This window comes from Bombus bifarius, unplaced genomic scaffold (genome assembly GCF_011952205.1).
Source record: "Bombus bifarius isolate JDL3187 unplaced genomic scaffold, Bbif_JDL3187 scf7180000008199, whole genome shotgun sequence".
Taxonomy (NCBI): domain Eukaryota; kingdom Metazoa; phylum Arthropoda; class Insecta; order Hymenoptera; family Apidae; genus Bombus; species Bombus bifarius.
Window position 1 is genome coordinate 1,862,464 of NW_022884505.1, and position 22,290 is coordinate 1,884,753.

General features: G+C 35.1%; 1 protein-coding gene across 3 annotated transcripts; it reads right to left on the reverse strand.

The window, feature by feature from the left end:
* Positions 1–59: 59 nt before the first annotated feature.
* On the reverse strand, positions 60–20,272 carry LOC117210182 (RYamide receptor-like). 3 transcript variants are annotated; one of them, XM_033452940.1, is made up of 11 exons: positions 13,090–13,216; positions 12,667–12,809; positions 6,252–6,386; positions 3,992–4,194; positions 3,749–3,897; positions 3,488–3,609; positions 2,601–2,818; positions 2,186–2,286; positions 2,029–2,119; positions 1,843–1,961; positions 60–1,417 (listed from the first exon to the last, which is right to left on the reverse strand). In XM_033452940.1, exons 3-11 carry the CDS (start codon positions 6,367–6,369, stop codon positions 1,168–1,170), a joined length of 1,371 nt encoding a protein of 456 aa, XP_033308831.1. In that variant the 5' UTR covers positions 6,370–6,386; positions 12,667–12,809; positions 13,090–13,216; the 3' UTR covers positions 60–1,167. The 3 variants fall into 3 exon arrangements, with proteins under 3 accessions (XP_033308831.1, XP_033308832.1, XP_033308833.1); XM_033452941.1 differs by lacking the exons at positions 12,667–12,809; positions 13,090–13,216 and adding an exon at positions 18,885–20,272 and having other exon boundaries at positions 6,252–6,384; XM_033452942.1 differs by lacking the exon at positions 12,667–12,809 and having other exon boundaries at positions 6,252–6,384; positions 13,090–13,189.
* Positions 20,273–22,290: the final 2,018 nt, after the last annotated feature.

A 22,290-nucleotide genomic window follows, 5' to 3' on the forward strand; every position in this document is an offset into this window, starting at 1 on the left:
GACTAGAAACATTTTGTTATTATTGTAGCATGATAAATTACATCAATTTTAACATTTAATTAAGTTGAAATAATATTCTGTTTTTTTTATTTATCATTGTTATGTACATGATCATTTGAACAAATAACTTCAGAGACTAAACTCTTCATTACCCTGTTTGTTGCTACAATTTTACATAATATGTATGTATGTACTAATGAAATAGTAATTTGTTGAAGGACACGTCGTATATCTTTAATCTGTGGTGAGATGGAAATTAGAATTATTAGTCAAAAATATAGCTAATTGTTATTACAACAAAATTTTTTAATAATCACCTTAACTGTAATTTTAATATCTTTTCAAAGTATCTATTTAAAAGTTTTAAAGATAATGTTTATGTTTAATACTTTTGAATGCTTTTTCCAATTATCAACTTAAATGTAAATTATCATTCAATCAAGAGATATTTAGCATTTTATTATCGTTGTGAGAAAGTTTCATTTTTACATAAAAAAAAAACGCTTAAACTTATAATAATGAACAGTAACAAAAAGACGTTACTCTAATAAATGTTTCACAGCCTTACATATTGCGTGGAACTTCTTCGTAAACTTTAATAACTGTGATCCTAAAAAAGAAATTAATCAGGAGGAAATAAAATATTTCTTCAATTATCCTAATTATTTTTAAAATATTCACCGTTGCATATTCGTTACAACTAAGTATTTCTATCAAGATTTTAGAATTTTTCAAGAATATTTTTACGGCATAGTAGTTCACTGAGAAATTGTTATTCATTAAATATAAAGAAAATAAAAAGGTGCACTAATATTTGTGTACGCGCACATATATATGTACTTATATACACATTAGGAATCTAATAAATGCTAGACAAATGTTTATCACATTTAAGTCGTAGAAAAACTTGAGCAATGATTAGAAGAACTGAAAAGAAAACGCGATTAATTAGACGTTTGTTTCACAAGTTACTATAAGATATGTGGAAAAATTATCCTCTATTAGTATCAATTAATAGAACTACTACCTTGTTACATCTATTGGTTTACCTTTGTTTGCATATTACATATGCAAACGAATCGTGCAAATTTTGCACTTTGAACAAAATACATCTCGTTGTTAATACTATTTAAATTAATCGATAAGCAAATCGTTAAACTCTCTAGGTTATAGGCATAATTCTTCCGTGTCGAGGTCTTGAGTGTGTTTGTGTCTTCCGGATGAAAAAACGTACAGTTCCTCGTTTTTGTGCGAACAGTGGTTCTCACCACGAAAATAGTAATTAATCCCTTTTTTGTTTCGTACGTTCTTTTGGTGATCATCGATAAACGACTGAGTCGAGTCTCTCGCTGACATACCTTTATGAAACGATGATACAGTTGGATAAGTATTGGAGATTGTACGCCTCCATTCGTATCTACGACATTTAAAGTTAGTTACTTTTTATTTCTATGAATAAGAGAATCTTTTATAGAAATAGTACAATAATTGGGCCCTTCAAAGGTTAAACTGATCAACTCCATTTTGTATGAGGTTCTTAATCGAAGAGTAAAGGGAACAACAAGGAGAACGTCATAAAATGAATGGACATTCCTCGCTCTTCCCCCTTATCCTTCAATTTTCCTGTTTTAATTTGGCAATATTAAGTATCTCAAGAACCAAGGGACTTATTTCTTTATAAATTTAATTATTACAGAAAAGATAGTACAAGCAATCGTTTCAGTAAACATTTCCATGTTTTTGATAAATAACGTTTACAGTTGTTATTCTTCGCTACGTCTTAGTTCACGGATCAGCATGGCTTCTGCGCGGCTCAATTATGAAATATACTTCAAAGAATACCTTATGGAGGTTCTTGTACTTTGTGTTTTATCCGTATCCGTGGTATCGATTGCTGGATTAGTTGACCATTTTCGCGATTTAAAAGGACATCTCTGTTGAAATTCCCTTCTAAATTTTTCCTAAAAGTAGATTCGTACACTGAGAAGATGTAGAACGATATCGAAACGTACAACTTGCTATACTTACGTTATATATTCCGTAAATAAATGGATTGTAACAGCTATTTGACATGGCCAGCCAATCGAAAAAGAACCATATGTAATGGATGTATTTGTAACTGTAATCACGCCTCTTAGTAATCTGTTTTACATATAATCTGTACGTATAACGATCTGTTACTTACTTGTTTATTTCTGAATAAAAATATTGGAAAGTGTTATAGGTTTGAAGCGGTAGCCAGCAAATTGCGAAAAGTGCTACTACAATGATCAACATTTTGATTACCTGAAACGCAACGAACAATTCGCAACTGTGTTAAATAAAACCAACGAAAGTACGTTTAAATTAAATCGAAGCTACGCTGTTTACGTAAAATACGCACGTAATACGAGAACGTAGGAGAATACGTTATCGTTGTAATAGAATTATTTCTCTTTTTATGTAATTATTTTCTATTTAAACGTCCACGCGAGAAACATAGCAGCGTCGGCGCGTAGACGTATTGCGTTTGTAGGATCGAAGAGCGGAAAATTCCATAATAAAAATCGAAAATATAATTGGAGATTTTATGTTAATTAGTAATAAAAAAAGGGCTGTACCTTTATTTTATTCTTCATTAGATTCGCGTCCCGGGAATCCTCGGCATTTCCCGGAGCCTTATTTCCCCAGAGTTTTAACGCTATTCTTGCATACACGCAGGAAATAATCGAAAGCGGCGTGACATATTGCAAAAATACCAATAATCCTGAGTAAATGAACATGGATTTGGTGGATAGATTTACGTGTATGCAGAACGGTTTGTAGCGATCTCCGCCATCTACGTCAATTAGAAATTAGAAGAAACGATCGATCAGTTACGCGTACATGGATCGTTCGTTTTCAAAGCGGTGTAAGTTCATTTTCCTTTGTTTCCAGGTATCAAAGCGTTCGCGTTCACATCGATCGGAAAATCTTTTGCTGAAAGGTGTACTTAGTTCATCCGCGTGTTTATACGCTTAATTGGATGCGAATTCATTATGTAAATGGTGTTCTGTTTGGAAATTGGCTGGATCAGTATCTTTTTTCAGGATTACGAGCGGACCCACACATCGCTTTTAAAGTTAGCGAATTATTTAAAATCCATGTTCTACGCTTTAATCTACTCTGCTTTAGAACAGAGAAAAGAAAGTACATACCGTTGTTTAATTTCGGTGTCACTTGTTTTCGATTATTTGGTGTCTCGATTGTTTGTACAGGCTACGGATTACAGGAAACGGATTTATTAAATTTTGGTTGATTAGAACAAAAGATTTAGATTATAAATTGTCTGTAAGTAAAACGTCCGTATTGAGGTGTAGGGAAATTCCTCGTTTTCTCAATCTTTCCACAAAATGGACTTGCACCACTTTGAAAATGAACGATTCGTATTATACATCGATGAAAAATGGAAAGTCTCTTATTCACAAGTCTCTGATAGTTTAGTCAAGTGATCTGTCGTTTAACTTACTTATAGAATTTTCTCGTACCATAGTAACCCTACGTGCAATTGCCATTGGTGTAGCCAAGCTACAGGCGAGAAACCAAATTCCAGCGATTATAATTTTGGCGGTCAGTTTGCTTGGTCCCGCGCTGTTAAATGTGAAACATCAAGTTACACGAGTTAAAAGAGAGAAAAAGAAATATAAATAACAATGGTCAGAAGAAAATCGAATGGCGTACGTCTACTTGGAGGACTTAGATAATCTACCGTTTTAATAGATTGACGCACCTGAGTGGTTTTAAAACCGCTCGATGTCGATCGATCGCGATCGCCGTTAACGTGAAAACCGAGACATTGACAGAAAGGATTTGCACGAAAGGACAAAATGCGCACATAAAATGTGGTAGGAGCCATCTTTGCAACAGGGCTGCTTGAAACTTAATAGAAATATTTCTCGTGATTAGAACAATGTATATTTTAGTTCGGATTTTATCTGAACACACACAGTTACATATCAAGTAAATCTCTTACCTGAAATGGAATCGCGAACAAACCGATAACAATGTCCGCCAATGCCAGGTTCGCTATGAAAAAGTTCGTTACGTTTTGCATACGCCTGGATGTAGCTATTATCCACATAACAAGAGAATTTCCCACTACTGCCAGAAACGATATGGTTCCGTAAGATATGCTGAGGACAACGAGTATGGCGGTTGGAACTTCGTATTTTCCATCTGAAATCAATCAGTGGCGTTTGAACTAACGAGGATCCTTAAATTGTATCGAAACGAATCGGACATTTGATATAAAAATAATCTCTCGATAATACACGCACATAATATTATGCGGTTTTAAATGATACGCATACGTATATTTTATGTTCTCCGAGAGGTATATTTTCAAAGAGAAATAAATTAAAAGCTTCCACAATTCGATCGTATCAGAATTTTTATTTTCGATTTTCATTCTCGATTTTATCGGCAAAAACCATCTCTCCGATTCGATTCTGATAAGGCATACTATTCATCGCGCGCGTTTCTTTTTATTCAGACTAACGTTTTCAAAGCGAGCGAACGAATATTTGTATGAATATTTTCGCGAATAACTTTTAAAGGCGAGATAGCCTCATGAATAAAAACATTGGATTTTGGATCTCGATAGCGGCGTCGCGCGAACCTGAAAAAGACGAGAATAATTCACTACACAAAGGAGATGCAATTTACAGTTCTTTGAAGTTGCAATTCATGTTTGTAATGTCGATACTGCTTGAACGTGACGATCAACAGATTATCAAGTGAATACAATTTGTTCATTGTTAGAAACATCAAAAAAACTGGAATGTTCAATGTAGAAAGCGGAAAGAAGGAAATATGTTATTCAAATGGATCAGATATTGTTACCTTTCTTTTCAGAATGACGAAATGTAATTCTTCGCAGGAAAAAAAGAACATGAAACAGCATAAAGTCGAGTGACTTTTAACGCCATGAAGCTTTTTAGAGTAAGCCTTTTTTTTAATGTACAAGATATTCATTATCATGTCTCTAGCGTTAAATTAAATATGACTAAATGAAATATTTTGATTGAAATAATCAACGCTACGTTGATCGTTTTATTTTATAAAATTTCTTGCATGAAAATGAGTTTCCTTGTTGTATACGGTACGACTCAGATATTGCGTGGACTGTTACCACGGACTTCTGCCACAAACAGTGGCCGGTACTTTGCATCGCTTAAGAATATACGAAATATTTTCATCTAATAAGACCGCGGTTCTCTTCGAAGTCTTCTCGTGCAAATTAAATAACAAATACCGTGAATGACTTAAAACACCTTTAGTCATTGTTAAAATTTAGCTTTAGTAGGATAAAATGTATAACTCTGTCAATATTTCTGTAATTAATTAATATAGTTTAATATGTGAATGAAAATATTATATACCATACAACACAATATAAACACAATTATTCTTTCGTTCATGATAAATAAATTCTCTTCCATTTAAGTGTCAGTATTACGTGTCATCGTAAAATAAATAATTTTACAGCTATCGAGCTATAAGTTTTAAGCCAGTTTAAGCTTTTGAATCGCTACTTAAATAATTTTATTTTATACCGAGTTCTGTTCATTACCATTGACGACAGAGTCAGTAAAGCTTAATAAAAGAACACAGATATTTGATAAAGGAAAATGTCATTTCTACCTTCGTCGTCAATTTTATGATCTTAACTCTATGTTCATTCCTTTAAAAACGATCCACGACGATCAACTAAGCGGTTAGTTCCCGTTCTTCGTTCTGTTATAAGTGTACACTCTTACTAATCCTATTTGCATATCACTTGGAAGAGTTATTCTAATTTGGATCGTTGAGAAACTGAAAGACGAAATCACGTTCTACTTGCATGCTCGATCAAATTCTAACGAATTTCTTCGTTTATCGAATCGACTTTCTATCGACGAAATTTCTTTGATCTCGAAATTGTTTCTGAGAATTTTACTACACTTATGCTTGTACCTGCATATACGTAAAGCTCAAAGAACGCTCCGACATATTAAGAATGTCACGATGCGAAATTCCATTTTATACTCGTTTTTCTAAAGCAACGATGCGTTCTTTTTCGTTCTTCATTCCGGTTATTAAAGGTTTCCGCGGCTCTTTGGAATTAACACGTGCAATTGATGAGGATGAAAACGGTAGTTTAGCCTCTGACAGTCTTTATATCATGTTTGAATGATGTTCATTCATATCTCGTTTTCAATAACGAGGTGTACTAATAATAACATAATCCGTACCAAAATCATCGTATATCGAGCCATTCGCATACGACGGGGATATCGTTGACGTGTTGTTGAACGTAGGTTGCCAAATATTTTCTATTACTTCATTTTCGTCGTACCATGAGATATTCATGATGATGGATTCTATCTGCAACAAACCAAAAACAATTCACAAGTTATAATCGTCAATAATTTCAGTAGAAATTATTCAAGAATAAGAATACAACTTTGTAATTCGTTCTCAATTATGTCACGACGCACAAACAAACTATCTTGTGTCGTGTTACTTTATAATTATTTATCGTGACCGACACCATATACCTTTAATTAATTAATTTTAATTTTTCTGACAAAAATTATTCGTAGCTGTCTATATAAATAAAAAAAAAAAAAGAAAAAGACAGGTCTCGTAACTCGATAGACTCGATAAATCGTATTCTCAAGCGTAGCGGCGGAAAGTATCGAGGGCATGATTTATTCATTGAATTTTATGTTGCTTGCTACACGCAAAGTTAAAATTCTGCCGGCGCAAGTTGTACGTACGATTTATCGACCTACAAAAAGGGCACAATTTTTCTGCGATCGTTTATCAAGTTTGCAAATATCCAACTTTTAGTATTGATGGAACATAATCGACTTTATTTATTTATTTTCATAATACCAAACTCTCTGGTAGAGGTAGAATTTCCGTCGTATTTCGAAACGAGCTGGTAAAATTCTGAATTTAACGAGGTGGCTAGGGGTCCTTTGTTTGAGGCGAAACAACAAGAAACAACGTTTCATTTTTTTCATGCCTCTGACAGCGGAAATTGCCATTAAGTATCCATCCTCGTCAACTTCGTTAATTCCATCGTCATGGGAGTCGAAAACTAGGTTACTCCGTTAGGCAAAATAATCTCACGAATATGTCGATTTTCCTAACTTTTGTTAACTGTTCGCTCGAAAATTTTTTTCACCCTTATCTCTGGGTTTGTATCCAGTGTACAAATAAAATTGCTGGAATTTTCATGGAAAATAGTTGAACGTGCGTACTTGGTACTTATCTTCATCGAGAGAACATTTTTTGTTCCTGGAATACCTACAACGGTTAAAACCGTAGCTACGTTTCTATTCTTTGCATTTTTATGAACTTTTCATCACTGTGATATTACTTTCGATTAAATACCAAGTCAATCAAACATATAAAAGATACGATGAAATTTCATGAATTATATAACGAACATACGGACGATAATACGAAGAATTCTGTGAAGCAATGGCATTTAACGTAATATCTCGGTAAGTAAAGTAAGAGAATAGTAGTTAAGTAAACGTATTTTCTTGAATTTCTGTGGATTTTTATAATTTTCATTCGTCGGGCAATTTCCAGCTTTCATAAAATGCTCGTTACGCCGTGAAACCTCATTAAATACGACGCTTTTCATACTATAGCAGTCGCAGATTCCTCAAATTATGTTTCAAGATTTACAGTATCATCGTAACTTCTTTTGATGTATTTTTTACCCTTTGGAATAATTTCGGTCGGAATTTTTCTATAATTTTTGTCGCTATTCTCGGAATTTGGAAGAAGAATATTTTAACGTTTTGTTACGATCCTATGAAATGTACAATTTTTTAACAGTATCACAACGATGCTCGCTCTTTTGTAATGTTGGAATTTCCAATAATATACTAACGTGTTTCAAAAATTCGTATTTTTCAGGTATTTGTCTGAATTTTGCAACGCTACATGATATGTATTGTTGCGAGGTCTTTTGAAAACTGCTGTGTGCATTGTAATAAAGATTTTAGCATTCAATTAATAGTTCAACAATGTTCGATTTTAACTGAATTTCAAAACCGTATATTATTAAGATAACAGCGTTGAAGTTTTGTCAAAATAACAGCTACCTCTATTATCTGATAGAATCCGATTATTCTGTCAATTTTGACAACGATTCCATAATTAACCAATATTTATGCAGAAAATTGATTTGAAGGAAACAACTTTATTAATTTTCTACGATGAACTTTTCCAATTTAAATAAATATTTAATGACGTACGCGAGCGTAAAAGAAAATATTCTTGCTAGGAGGAACGTGTCTGAAGAATGTCAAGGGAATGGGCGGATCACATTGTTCCACTATCGGTACACCTACATGTATCGATATTCAGGCAAACGTTTATTGCGATATCTTTGAATTCCGCATTCTTCCTGCACCATATTGTGAATTTTTGTTCTTTACTTTAAACCGAACGCGTTTCATTATAGGCAACGTTCGTAACATCAATTTTGATTAAAATTGCACGTATACGAACACTTGTCTTAACACTTTGACTGTCACGCCAAAATCGCATGTTTCGCTCAGGACGTCACGGGAGTATTTTTATTATTCAAAGCATATAATGGTAAAATAATAATAAATTGACGATGTAAGGCAACATTGTTCCCCAATGGACCGTTTATCTTATTGGTGGTCACGGGTGACCATCGTGGCGCCTTGGTAACAGTTGATAGCCACATATTATAACAAGGCTTCGTTTATTTCAACAAACCATTCGGGTTCGTTACTTCGTCGTAAGCAAAACGTGCAGAATATATTGTTGAAACGTGTAGAAGATATTAGTAAACAGTATTTGCTCGTTCTATATATAATAGTAAGGTATGTGCACACTTCTAACTTCAATTATACGATTATAAAGCAGCATTTACGATTATTTTCTAAGCTGTGTTTATAATAATATTCGTAGATTACCCGTCAAAGATACGGATGCAAACACAGTGCACCGTTAGATGCAACATTTGTCCTCATTTTCTTTTTATTGATGTTCTAATAAGAATGTTCCATTGTTCAATGGGGCACTTTTTATTTCAAAGTATCTTCTATTTATCGGTTATATTCAAAATGCCCTAATTGTCAATTTTCATACAATTTTTACAATTGTAAAAAGTTCAAGAGCTCCATTCACCAATGATCACCGTGGCGTCACAGGAGAAACCGTGGCCGGTCATATATGACCAACGTGGCAGTCAAAGTGTTAATGTATAGTGCAATAGAAAAATATGTAAGTTTATTTAAGAACGCGTGTCTATAATTGCAATGATTTATTTTAATGAATTCCTATTACACATGTACTAACGTGTATACATGTTTTTGCGACTAAATTTTTTTTTATTTGGAAGTAGTTTACAATCAATTCTCATTGAGAATTATAAGTAAATTATTCTGACGTGGTACTATAACGTGAATAATGAATGATCATCGTATGTTTGATTCTAGCTGAATCTAATGTTTAAATCTAGAGGGTAATGTCTTTTTAGCCTGCGGATCTGATCCGTCGTGTGAAGTAATTGAGTAACAAGTGGGTTTTGGTGGTTGTTAATTCTTATGTTATATCTATTACTGAATTTGCATAATTCTTCTTTAACTGTAGGTATCTTAAGGTCGCGATGTATTGTTTCGTTGGTAACATACCAAGGTGCATCTATTAAGAATCTTAGAGTTTTTGATTGGAATCGTTGAAGAATTTCTATATTGGAATTACTCGCTGTTCCCCATAGTTGAATCCCATACGTTCAAACAGGTTTTAATATGGCTTTATATAGCATTATTTTACTCTGCACGCTTAAGTTGGAACGTCTGCTAATGAACCAGTAGAATTTTTTAAATTTTAATTTAAGCTGCTTGGATTTATCTACGATGTCTGCGACTAAATGAACCAGAAATTCTCATACAAAGTTCATAACATGCCTTGCAGTACTCGAGAAAATTGTGTCAAGTGATTAAGTTGCCATAGTAAACGCAGTCTCGGTTAGACTCAAAGACACGAAACATTCGCAATGGAAACGACAAAAGGACTAAACTACGTTTCGACCAATTGCATTTCCTAATGTCTAATGCTATCTGTTTAATATGGAATGCGGGTCAACGACATAAGTTGAGTATAACTTTGTTTCGCAGAGTATTGGAATTACAATATCGCGATGTTCAAAACGTAAATGGAAATTGTTCAGATTGTTGTTGCCTAAACGAGACTGCACATTGTTAGCAGCGATTACGTATATTCCAACTTGTTCGTTACGTTAGTTTGGAAACGTGCAATAAATGTTCTCGATGTTGTTGAATCTTCTGGTAGCTTCTATTTATTTTATTTCACATCGTGAAATTCAATTGCGCGAGATATTCCTGGAAAAATCGTTTCGAAACATGAGCTCGCCTTCATCGAATCCTAATTAGAGTTAGAGTTGTTAATATTTTATGCTTGTTAGACTGCAAGGGACAAATATCCTGAAGCGACGCTGAAACCTGAAATTTGTCTTTGGGCCTGCGAAATTTAAATCATACACCGTTTAATACATAAATTATTGAATTTAAATCGCTCAGACGTTAGTAACTCTCGAAACCTCATCAAGTTGTAGAATTTCTGCATATTCGAATTCGGGATATGTGATCTTATGGAAAGTTACGTTCCGTGTATAAGAGCTATGCTAACGATGCATTAAGTATGCATATGCGTGGTATGTTGATATTGCAGCCAGGGTAACAATCAAATGTTCTAAGTTTGATGCTAATTACCATACGTGATGTGGATACGATATCTGTCCCCGAAATTATGTCGTACGTTTGCGTTTCAAGTTCTATCGTACCATCTGCTTCTACAATATCCCATCGTAAAATTTATTTGACGACATAATTTGTACACATAATTTGTTCTTTAAGTGTGTTTTGATATTGCTGCGTGCTTTCTATAATTTTATATTATAAGACAACCGTGGAGGTTCATATTTGTATCAAAATAAGTAGCGAAAGAAATGAAATGTAAGTAGAGGTTCCTTTCAACTACTTGATATACACAACGTGCGTTTTATTTTGGATTTTCATATTATGCGCATTTTGTAATTTTATGCATCCTTAAACGCTTCATATATATTCAATAAACATACGCAGTCTGACTATAGGAAATTAATGATAATATAAACGTGCCATTCGTTACAGTATACATAAAATATAATAAATATAATATTTTCGAAATTGCGCATAAGATTAATATCGCTACTTATTGATTTCATTTAATTACTACTAATGTCATGATGAACGATAATTTTACATAAATGATACGCAGCTGATACAGTTAATGTCATGTTGTATTATATTACATATATTGTATGCGCGGTGTATCTGCGAAACGAATATTCATGAAATTATTAATGAATAAATTGTATGTTTATCAAATTACCGTCCAATCGACGATATCGTTTAGAACATGCATAACATTTTAAAAACAATATTTTATTATATATGAAATTGTAATATGCTTGAAATTCGATCTCCTTTCTACAGGCGCGTACAAATATGTAAACGGATAACGATATGATAATATAATAATAATAATACTGTCATAAAGTAATTCGATCTGTTTGAACAATATTAAAACCACAATGTGAACCCAAGGTATGTTCATACTTATACCCGTTTTCATCTTGTTTTAGTTCTCGCTTTACAGTTACAAGAACTAAACTTTAGTTCTTATAAGTTCAGCTCTTCACTCATAAGAACTGAAACTTCAGTTACGAGAAGATCAATAACCAATATCGCATTCTAAAATGTTGCAGCGATATCGTATGGTATTCCAATTAAAACGATGGAAAAAGGGCTGTGCTTGCATATTTTCGTGAACGTTACGCATGGCTGACTCGAAGAATTATTTTGGTGTTGTTCGGAGAATTTAAATAATCGTGCTAGAAAATCGTACGAGAATTTTGTGCCGAAGAGAAAGAAGAACCATAAAGAATCGCGAATGAGAAACGTCTCAGAAACGTCAGATTGCCTGTATTTCCTTGGGAGGGAACATGAAACAAACGATGCGATTTATAGGATGCTCTGAAGCCTGTAATACCTCGATTTGTCATGCGAAATTTCTTTGAAACTGGAGGAAAGTGATAGAAATAAAGCGTCTTGTTTGCAAATATCACACGTCGATAGTGAAACGATAGTGAAATGAACGGGAGAATCGTCCTTTTTTTAAAATCTTGTCATTTCATCCGTAGCGAGATGTTCAGCACTCCACTGTTCTTTATTCGTTAAGAATCAGAGCTGAATGGCAGTTTTAATAAAACCTTCCTTTCTATTAATTTCAAAACAGTTTATACAATGCAGATCGCGCGAATACTACAATACCTCTGTTTGCAATACTATTTTGTGCCAGGGAAATAAAAACCTTGTTTTTTATACAAACAATACGCGCTGTATCCTTTCAATTCTCGTCTACGCCCTGTCGCTTTTCGCTTTATTTCTCGTTTAAGTTTCCTGCGTCAGTCGGGTCGATGTCAGGCGCGTAAAAGGCGCGTTCGTTGAGAACAGCATCGGTGTCTGACGATTTTCCAGCAATTATTTTCGTATTTAATTATTTGGATATTTACGATAATGCGTATAATATATCATCTGACTCTTTCTACCTTACAGTCGAATATTTCCCTCTCACGAATAGATTTCAGAAAATACTTCTTGCAGACTTAAAAATTTAAAATAACGTCCAGTCCATGAATTTCTCATTATTCGCCATCGACTTGGATTTTCCTTCTCGTTTCTTCCCTAGAAAATATACAGACTGGAATCAATGCGTCGCTTTCGATACGTATTTGTAACGCGGATGCTTTTTAAAAGATCTAACTACTTTACAATACGCTTTATAATACAATATGTTTCTATAGCAGTTATAGAAAAGAAAATGCGAACGAATGATTTACCTGACGCGCTCGACTTTATAATATACGAGTACTCCGCAGTATAATAAAATATTTTGAACAGGAGCTATGGAAGAGAAAACGCGATTGAATGCGAGCTAAACGATAGGAAGTTGTATCGGACTCACATAATATAACGATCGAGTATCGGTCCGTGGCGAAGCGTTGTATTACCGCGGGTCACAAGAGGCACACTGACAATACTTGTTACTGCCGTGTTGCCTAGCTACAATATGCACTTTGTGCTTATTAACGCTATTATGCCATTTGGCCAACGTAACGCGAGCGCGCAAACACCACTTTGATATAAGTGTCTGTGTTGTGTGGGTTGGACACAACAATATTCTTCGAACGAACGAAGCGAAGCTCTTGGTTCTTTGGTTGACAGAAGGAAATTTTATGACAAAGAGGCTCACATTGACGAGAAACTATTCCTCTAGCAAAGAATCGTTAATATTCTTTGTCGTTCACAGACAGTAGGAGAATTAATTGGCGGCTTGGAACCGACAGAGATGAAAGTAGCAACTTTGAGAAGCTGAATTTAGTTTCGTATTTAGCAACTTAAAAGCATCGTACCTTTATATTTTCATAATTAATTAAATTATAATTCGATTCTCTGTCACGATACATTTCTATTCACGAACGAATGTAATGGATTATTCGTAATAATAAACGCAGAACCATTTTCCGAACACCAGCAATTGGTTGATCCTATGCCATTATGATTCTCAGCCAGTCAATTCTAAATTATTTTCCGAAGGATTTTATTTCAATTGAACTGGAATTTTTGTCCTAAAGCAGACACAGACGCATTAATTTCTCTCGCATTAATTCGTTAAACGATCAACGCACGATTCGCCTTCCCATAAATTTCCTTTGTGGAAAAATATTCCTGTGAAACTTCATCATCCCATTTCTCTTTTAATTGATCGATCTCGCGCAAGTAATTATCGCGAAGAAGAATATCAAAGTTAATCTTGTACTTGTTCTAACCGTTATCCTGAAATTTGTAATTAAGAACGAGCTTGTGGTTTTTACTTATATACAGTTACGAAACTCTTCGAAGGAAATATTATACAAAGTATAATATAAAACTGAAAAGATCAGTTGCCTTGAAAGGCAAGGGAATGCAGGCCTGACTGATTATTTCCGATGATCATTCATACGTATATATCAATGCATATAGAAATAAGACGACACGGAAATGCGCGATGGTGAGCGATAGAGAGTAGAGTACCTGTTTGCTTCTATGCTGCTCCGCTAATCATATTTTCTACCAGACTCATCGTCATCGAAAATACAACGAAACAAAATATCTCGGCATTTAAACAAAAGGTAACACGACACCGACCTAATTAGCTACTTTTGTACATTTATCTGATGATCCGTGTAATATTCGATAAAAAAAGGACACGTTGCTGATTTATGTCCTTCTGGCGGGATTTAATTTCAAATAACGGCCGTGACGATGACGATGAAAAGGACGGTAAAGATCGTATTGCAAAATACGTTCTTAAAAATCTGCATTCGCTCGATTTAATTTTTTGGCAGAGTATGGACATTGAACGGGGAAAGTTTACTTTGTCAACGTATCTTTTTTAATTCCGTGAAAGAGTTCTGAACGTACATATTTACGTTCGGACGAAAGAGTGAACGATATTGTAGCTGGCATTTCAGATTGTTTGAAGAATATATATTTTTGGAACACTGTGTTGCGCTAAACTACGGAGGAGCTAGCAATATTGTTACCAGTTCGTATTCATCACAGTGACAAGTTGATGAGCTACGTACGTGAAAGGTTGAAAGATTTTTCAAAGGAAAATTTCTGTTTTCCTATTCGTGACACGCGTGTTGTGCAGAATATTTTCAATTTTATTTCAATTTTGTAGAATATTCCAGAAAGATTTTATTATATTTTCGATCTAAAGGCTGCTAATTGCTATACGAAGAACGAACAAAGTTAATTACCCGACTGGATTTTTTACGATTTTCAACGTTGTTCTAACGTTGTTTATGTTTTCATCGTTTCAGCAGCGATGATTATGGATTTGAATAGCGTGGCGAGTCAATACCTGATAAAATTATTTACACGATATTTTTTTATATGCGAAAATGTTTTCAGTGTGTCGGATCGCGTTATGTTTCTTGTTAAATATTTAAACGTTCGTTCGAATGGCAACGTGATTGACACGACACGAGATGGAGAAAATCTTTCGTTTCGCACGTTCTGTTATTGTTATAACATCGGTGCAGTTTCGTGTTCTAACTCAGACAGACGTAAGTAAAGCTGTATTATTGCTGATATGTAAGCCAGAAAGATTCCAAAAGAAAAACCCTTATAATTGTATAAAAGTAGCAACGAATATCCTTTTAGAACGAATATTCTCCATATTGGCTAGCAAACTGCGGATTTTTATTTATTTATGAGAAATTCGAAACTACGAGGAAGCACGGAATACGCGGTATACACACAAATACGAAAAACATCCAAAGTATACTACTCGTTACATTATTTGGTAAAACAATCTTTTACCCAGGCTGCACTTTTTAAATTACCTGCCGAAAAATATGAATTTGCTCGAGGGTTGTTTCCAAAATTTAATTTCGAAAAATGAAGAACAATATTTTTAGAGTACGACTGACTCGCAAATATACAAAAACGAAGAAAAGCTGTTAAAAGTGGTGGAAGTTTTTCACCACTTCCGGCTTAAGATCTAAAGATTCTTACATCTTTCGATGTCTGTCGTTTGTTTTCGTATCAACCTGTTTCGATAAAATGTTTAACATGTACGTAACTGCTATCTATCTTCAGAATATATTGTTTAAATTTTTATTACAAGTAAAGAGCGAGCTTTACCTTTTTCCTCGCGATATTGGCCAATTGCAAATTTTTCAAAATGCTTTTTCACCCGTCATCTAATAAACTAACGATTCTAACTTCTCAGAAAAACTCAAGCCCTTTGATCGAATTTTAAAAATGTTGTTCCGCTTCCAATGGCGTAGGAATACTTTCGTCCGGCACTGTGTGTATTTTTCGTATATGCAACGTGATGTTAGCACGATTGCTTTCCGATAGTACCATTGTTTTCCTTGTCGTCGATTGATAACGTGCAGTTTTAACGACACGTTTCCCTTTATAATATTCATCATGTGCGTTTGCAAATTGTATAGAAATCGAAAATAAGACGGGCGTCTGAAATTGTATGATCGTTTGAAAGATTCGCGACAAACGGAAGACTTCTAAAAAATTTCTAGTGAAATATCCTATTAAGACTGTCGAGAGGAATCGAAAGTATTCGGACAAATTTCATTAATGAAAATCCAACGGAAGTTTTTCTTCTTAGAGAAGAAAAGATTTCGACGTTCATGCGATTTCCTTGGCGATCCTCGGAGAGTTCCGCTTTCGCGAGACGCTACCGTGCTTCTTTCATCTTTGGAAAAGGGATTTTTATTGAATCTGCTTAGGCAAAATAAAATATTTTAGCATTTTAATGCTTTAAAACGAAAAGTGACGTTGTTACAATGAAATCGTGAAAGTATTATAGAACAGGTGAATGGAAAAAAAGGTATAATATTCGAGAAATATGGGAAATTATGCTAATCGGTATAAGCTACCTATTCGGTGTAAAAATGTGGCTGCTGAATGAAGTTCAATTTCATTGTTGGAATAAGCTTTAAAATTCTCTTCAAATGGAAAAAGTTCAAGATATTTACCATTGTTTTTGCCTTAACATTATCGTAATCATTAATGCACAATAATTCACTAGATAGTACTGTCATTTTTTAACACTGACTTCTCCAGTAGAAGTTATAATTTGAAATGTAAACAAGAATTTCTCTCAAGAATTAAGAGATATATCGAGATTATCCTTTTCTTATCTGCCTCGGTTAATTTTTAACATTCCAAATAGCTTTTTCAGAATTGTTTACACGTTGGTTCTTAATTATTTATACGTTTTGCATTGCATCGAAGCGAATGTATCAAGCGATATATAATATCTACATGTTATTTGGCACAACCTTGCATATCATTCAAATTCCTACGTTTCGAATGTATAGTTAAAAAGCGAATGGGATATTTTCCGTGTAACGTACACATGTTGAATATGTGGAAACACGTGATCGCGTGGAAGCACGCGAACGCGTACAAACACGTGAAGCACGCGTTTTATGTTTGAATTACGGAGAGTATTTATCAACGCAAACTATTTTCATATATTGGAAAAAATAATTATTAGCAATAAACATTAAATATTTATGTTTTTCCTTGCGAACAGAAGATAAAAGTTGGCAAACGTTTGAATTAAATCGAACGATTAGACGTGTCATTATAAACTTGTCGAAGGTATATTTTTAAAAACTTATTTCTGCGAAATGCGCAGAAGATCGACGAGAATCGTTGAAGAAAGTACGAAAAGTACAAGAATAATGTGTTTCTTCGATTGTATAATTTTCGTGTATCACCGTTTTGCGTTTTCGCCGAGTCATCGAATTTTTTTGGCAAAAACGTGTCTTTCAGAAGCTCGGCCCAGCTTTCTTTCCAGTGTTATTCGGAACTGTTCCATTCGCGGGCAAAAATTGCCACGGTGCTCGTGTTTTTAATTGCGTTACGATGTATATCGTTGGTTTGCAGCAATAAAGTGAAAATAAGTCGTTTATTTTTCCGACGTTAAGTACTAATCAAACACCTAAGTAATCGAGAAACCTGTCGAAAGTGAAGTTCTTGAAGTATTTTATATATTTTGTGTGCTTCAATATGTGTTGTACATATCTGTGTATTCGTGTGAAAGCCACAGGTGAAAAACACAAGTCGCGTTTTCTGTCTTTTATGCAATTTAATTCAACTTGTTGTCGATCAATTGCACATCGAAACTATCTTCACATTTAATTTTGGAATAAAATGCATGCTTTTGTCACCCGAACATCTGACAGACTTTCATTTTACGCTAACATAATATCTAGACTGACGTTATTCGTTTCCCACGGAATACCTTGAATTTATCATTTATTTTTAGAAGACTCGCATATCTTGAATCTATCAGGTTATTCCCTTCTTCAGCTATTTTATATCAAAATACTTCTCTTCGTTCGCTATGTTACATAAAAGTCAAATTCAACAGAAACGGACTTATCATATTTTTCACGTGTGGTATTCACGTGCACGATATAAACTAACAAGTTTCGGCTTCCACGTAACATCGTCAAAGTGGAAAGGGTTAAAACGCAAAACAATCTTTTCCCATAGCTCTTTGGCTACTCTTACACTAACTCAGCAAAGCTAATGTAGAACTTACGTGGCTTCTGCATGTGTCTAGAGATTCAAAACTACGTATACTTCTTTGGATTCGTATTTCTTTCTACTACATCTTCGACAAACGTCGATGGTAACTTTATTTTTTGGAAAAAGGAAAAATCTCTGATCACTGAAAGTGCGTTTCTAATCGGCGTACGTGTACGATGTACTTCTGTCTTCTTTATTTTTTAATTCGACAGGTCGCGTTTACTAACGTGCGAGCTGCGACGTAATCGCGAATGGGAACCTGAGATACTCGACGAAGTTAGCTGCGACGACAGTGAAACGTTGGATTACTTTTTCAAGAAACATCTAAAAATCTTACGGTGCAAGAATACAAGTCGTGAGAATCGCGAGATACTATACTTGAGAAACAGTTTCATTCTACTCCAACGAGACGTATTGAAAGAAATTTTCGTTTTGCACACGCGCGAAAGATCCTAACGTTCTTTGTACTTTCGTCTTTATTCGTCGAGTTTCTTTCCATCTTTTAATCTCGCCGATTCAGCTACACGTCCAAACAATTTTGTCGATTCTGTCGAAGATAACAGCTTTAAGAGTCTAAGTTCGTATCAGTTTCAGTCCCATGGCAAATTTAAGATAACTGAACACGTGCAGGATGCAACTCACCGATCCGTGGAGTATCTGCTTAAGGATCGTTCAGCAAGGATTCGTACGATGCTGCTTCATACGACGCTACTATTTCCACTTCGACGATTATGATCTATCATCCGTAAAATTCGGCCGATATCAGTTTGACATTATTCCGATATCCCATGAAATGACTTCAATCCATTCGATCCATGCGATCACGCTTCTCTACTCGTACATAGCATTCACTTGCTGCGACCTTTCGACGCGCCGCTTGATCGAAATATTCCGGTCGATATGAACCAGGAAGCATCGCACGACATTCGATGGACAACCAATTTACAAAACATCGGACACGCGGTTTACAGTCAGTGAAACAATGAAAGGCGTCGCGTAAAGAGCGAAACTGTTAAATCGATCTCGCGTCACGGTGACAAAGTCAATCTCGAAGACGTTGAGACATTTCAAGGAGTTCTTCGTGGACAGGTATTGCGATCGTTTCGTTTACAGGCGTCAGTTTCAATTGCATGGAACTCGGCTGTTTCAGCATGCTGCTATTATGCAACTCGATTACGAACGATCCACGGTACGTTGTTCAGCTTCGAACCGTGTTGCTTCAACTTCCTTGAAGAGCCGATCGTTCGATCGGCTGATTAAGTCACGGTGTTTGTCAACGACTTCGAAAAACACGTGTTCGTTATAAATACACTGTGAGTAGCAGTAGGTTAGGACTTAAGTACATCGGAATCTGGCTGTTTGAACAGACGTCAACGCGTATTGCCTGAGCAGCTGCGTTCGACGTATCGATGTTGACAGCCGGAGCGCTGCGACCAAGAGCGGATCAAAGGGTTCTGACAGATTCCTCGATTCCTTTGGAACGTGTGCAAATTGATCGTAGGTTCTTTCACTCGTGCCTGTGTGTGTTTCATCCGAGACAACGACGTGCATGATTCATCCGAGACAACGACGAATCAACCCTCTATCAGTTTACTTGTTCGCCGGTTCAGCTTGCACGACACGAAAATTTAAAGGGCCAACCGATTTTTAGCGATTCTCGATCCTTTTCTCTTTCGTTCGATTCCCTTCGATCCGAAATTTTCTCCTTCTTTACTACTTACGTTCGAACTATTACTCGTAATTCACCGTTTATAAGTAGATATTATTTTAATGAGACATCGGTAATTGAGATTACGTATGTAAGAGAACCAACCACCTTCTCTTCGTCCAATCACTCGTAGCTGCCATAAATTATACTTTCTCTTCTATTTTAAATGTACAGCGATGATCGTCGAACGATTGCTGTTGATCCACGCGTAATTACCATGACGTTTCGATACAATAGGATTTTCACGATCAACGTAACAACGGTTATTGCGATCGGGATCGTTTGGTTTGGTGTGCGCGCTTTCCGAGAACTCGCGACGAAATGCGGCCGGTTTTCACGAGGAATATCGTGAACGAGGGGGTGGGGGTGCCTGCGGTGGGGCGGCAGACTTCGGCAAGGCTTTTCCTCGTGGAAGGAGATCATCGTGGAACCTGCGCCGTTGATCGTCGCTGCTGCCTCCTACGAATCTTAACTCACAGAGGGGCCATTTTTTATCCGCTTCGCTATTGTGTACACGCTGAAAATAATGGCTCTGAACAATTAACGATTGCCCCTTTTGTACCACTATGCGTTTTGTATCTTTATACTTGGGTTGTCCGGTCAATGCTGGTTGTAAGATTCAACGTGAAAACCACCGAAATTGAACCGACAACGAGGTGTAGTTGTATTTATTTGTGTAGGGCGATGAAAAGAAAGGGTTTACGACTTCACGGTTACCACTGTATGGTTGGCCTTTTTATACTCTCACTCTGTCAATTCTGGTTGAACGACTCTACGTGAAAACCGTTGAAATTCACTTCGCAAGAAACTGTATTCGTATTTATTTCTGTAGGGCGATGAAAGGAGAGGGTGTTTGAGAAAAATAAAAAATATTTTTCTTACTAATGACATGAATTTTCCATTCGCAGTGATAACTTTACGAGTAAGTATACTAAAGTATAAGAAAGTCCTTAAAACGGAATTTAAATTAATTCTCCAGTCTGTCTTATATCCAATGTGTTGCTGGGAGTTGCTCACCGATGATACTGCACGCTCATAGATACCCGTGTATTAGATTGTCCGAAAAGTGTCTTTCCTCTACAGACACGTCTTTTACAACAACGCATCTTTATACAAACATTGTTTTTTTATTTGGAAGAATTTTACAATTTCTCATTGAGAATTGTAAGTAAATTATTCTGGCGTGGTATTATAACGTGAATAATAAGTGATTATCGTATGTTTGATTCTAGCTGAATCTAATGTTTAAATCTGGTTTGTGCAAACATGAAACCTAATCTGTCGAACGATCTTTAATTTGATAGAACAAAATGGATCATCCGTAATTCGATAAAATAATATAAAACGAAAAACGCTGTGCGTCTATTATTTCCTCATAAAACGAGAGAAACTTTTCGAACAATCTAATACATGCGAAGATACGTGTTATATCGAAAGGATTTATTAGGGTTGTTTAGTATCTATGCTAATTAAATATTTCGTATTATATTATATCTCTTTCGACCAGAGTTTCGGGTCTCTTCCTTTTTATCATGCTGTATTTTCAGCTCGATTACAATTTTTTCATTGATCTTGTTCGTCATCCTATTACGATTTAATTGATCGATGATTGATTTTTATTTTATTTTATTTTCGACGTTACGTTTGCTTGACTAACGATCGTTTAATTTTGATTTCGATCTGCCTCCAAAGATGAGCTTTTAATTTCCATTCGTGGCTGCGGTGAATTATTCCAATGGTTGATCAGTTTTCTTGGAATTGGCACAATTAAGAACTGAAGTGCAGGGAATATTAGAACGAATGTTCCTGATATATCAGCCAGCAGAAAAGCGACAGAGAAGTAGTATACGTTCGACGAAACGAATAAAGGCGAGTAAGTTATCGATGAACGTGTATCCTTGTGTAAATGATGCTTGAGAATGTGTTTAAAATCGTTTAGCGGGATTAATCGTTGTTGTTTGATTTGCTGTAACGGTTATGAGTGTACTTATATGTTATGCGATGTTATGCGATACAGGTAACTTTGTCGAGAAATAATCAGGATAAATTGAAATAAAAACGTATACAGCTACGATAGCAACAGCAGTAACGTCCATTCTAATCTTTTTGAAGAAATATATATATCACATAAGATTTACGTATATTATAATTTCGAATATTATAATTTCTGGAGACTCTGCACTTATAATTATTATATAAATTCTGAATTTATAATTTATGCCTACTAATTTGCGACTATAACAAATTCTACAAATAGAAAAGCTCGTATGTTACAACGTCGTATATTAAGGTCGTTCAGAATAATTACAATATTTAATGACCGAATGTGTGCTATTTTTC

Bases quoted from the DNA above. Each gene is read 5' to 3' on its own strand.
- LOC117210182 (XM_033452941.1), bottom strand. From the start codon at position 6,369: ATGAATATCTCATGGTACGACGAAAATGAAGTAATAGAAAATATTTGG. The intron at 4,195-6,251 runs GTACGGATTATG...GATTGATTTCAG, and splicing joins CTCGATATACGATGATTTTG to ATGGAAAATACGAAGTTCCA. The intron at 3,610-3,748 runs GTGCGTCAATCT...CACATTTAACAG, and splicing joins GCGGTTTTAAAACCACTCAG to CGCGGGACCAAGCAAACTGA.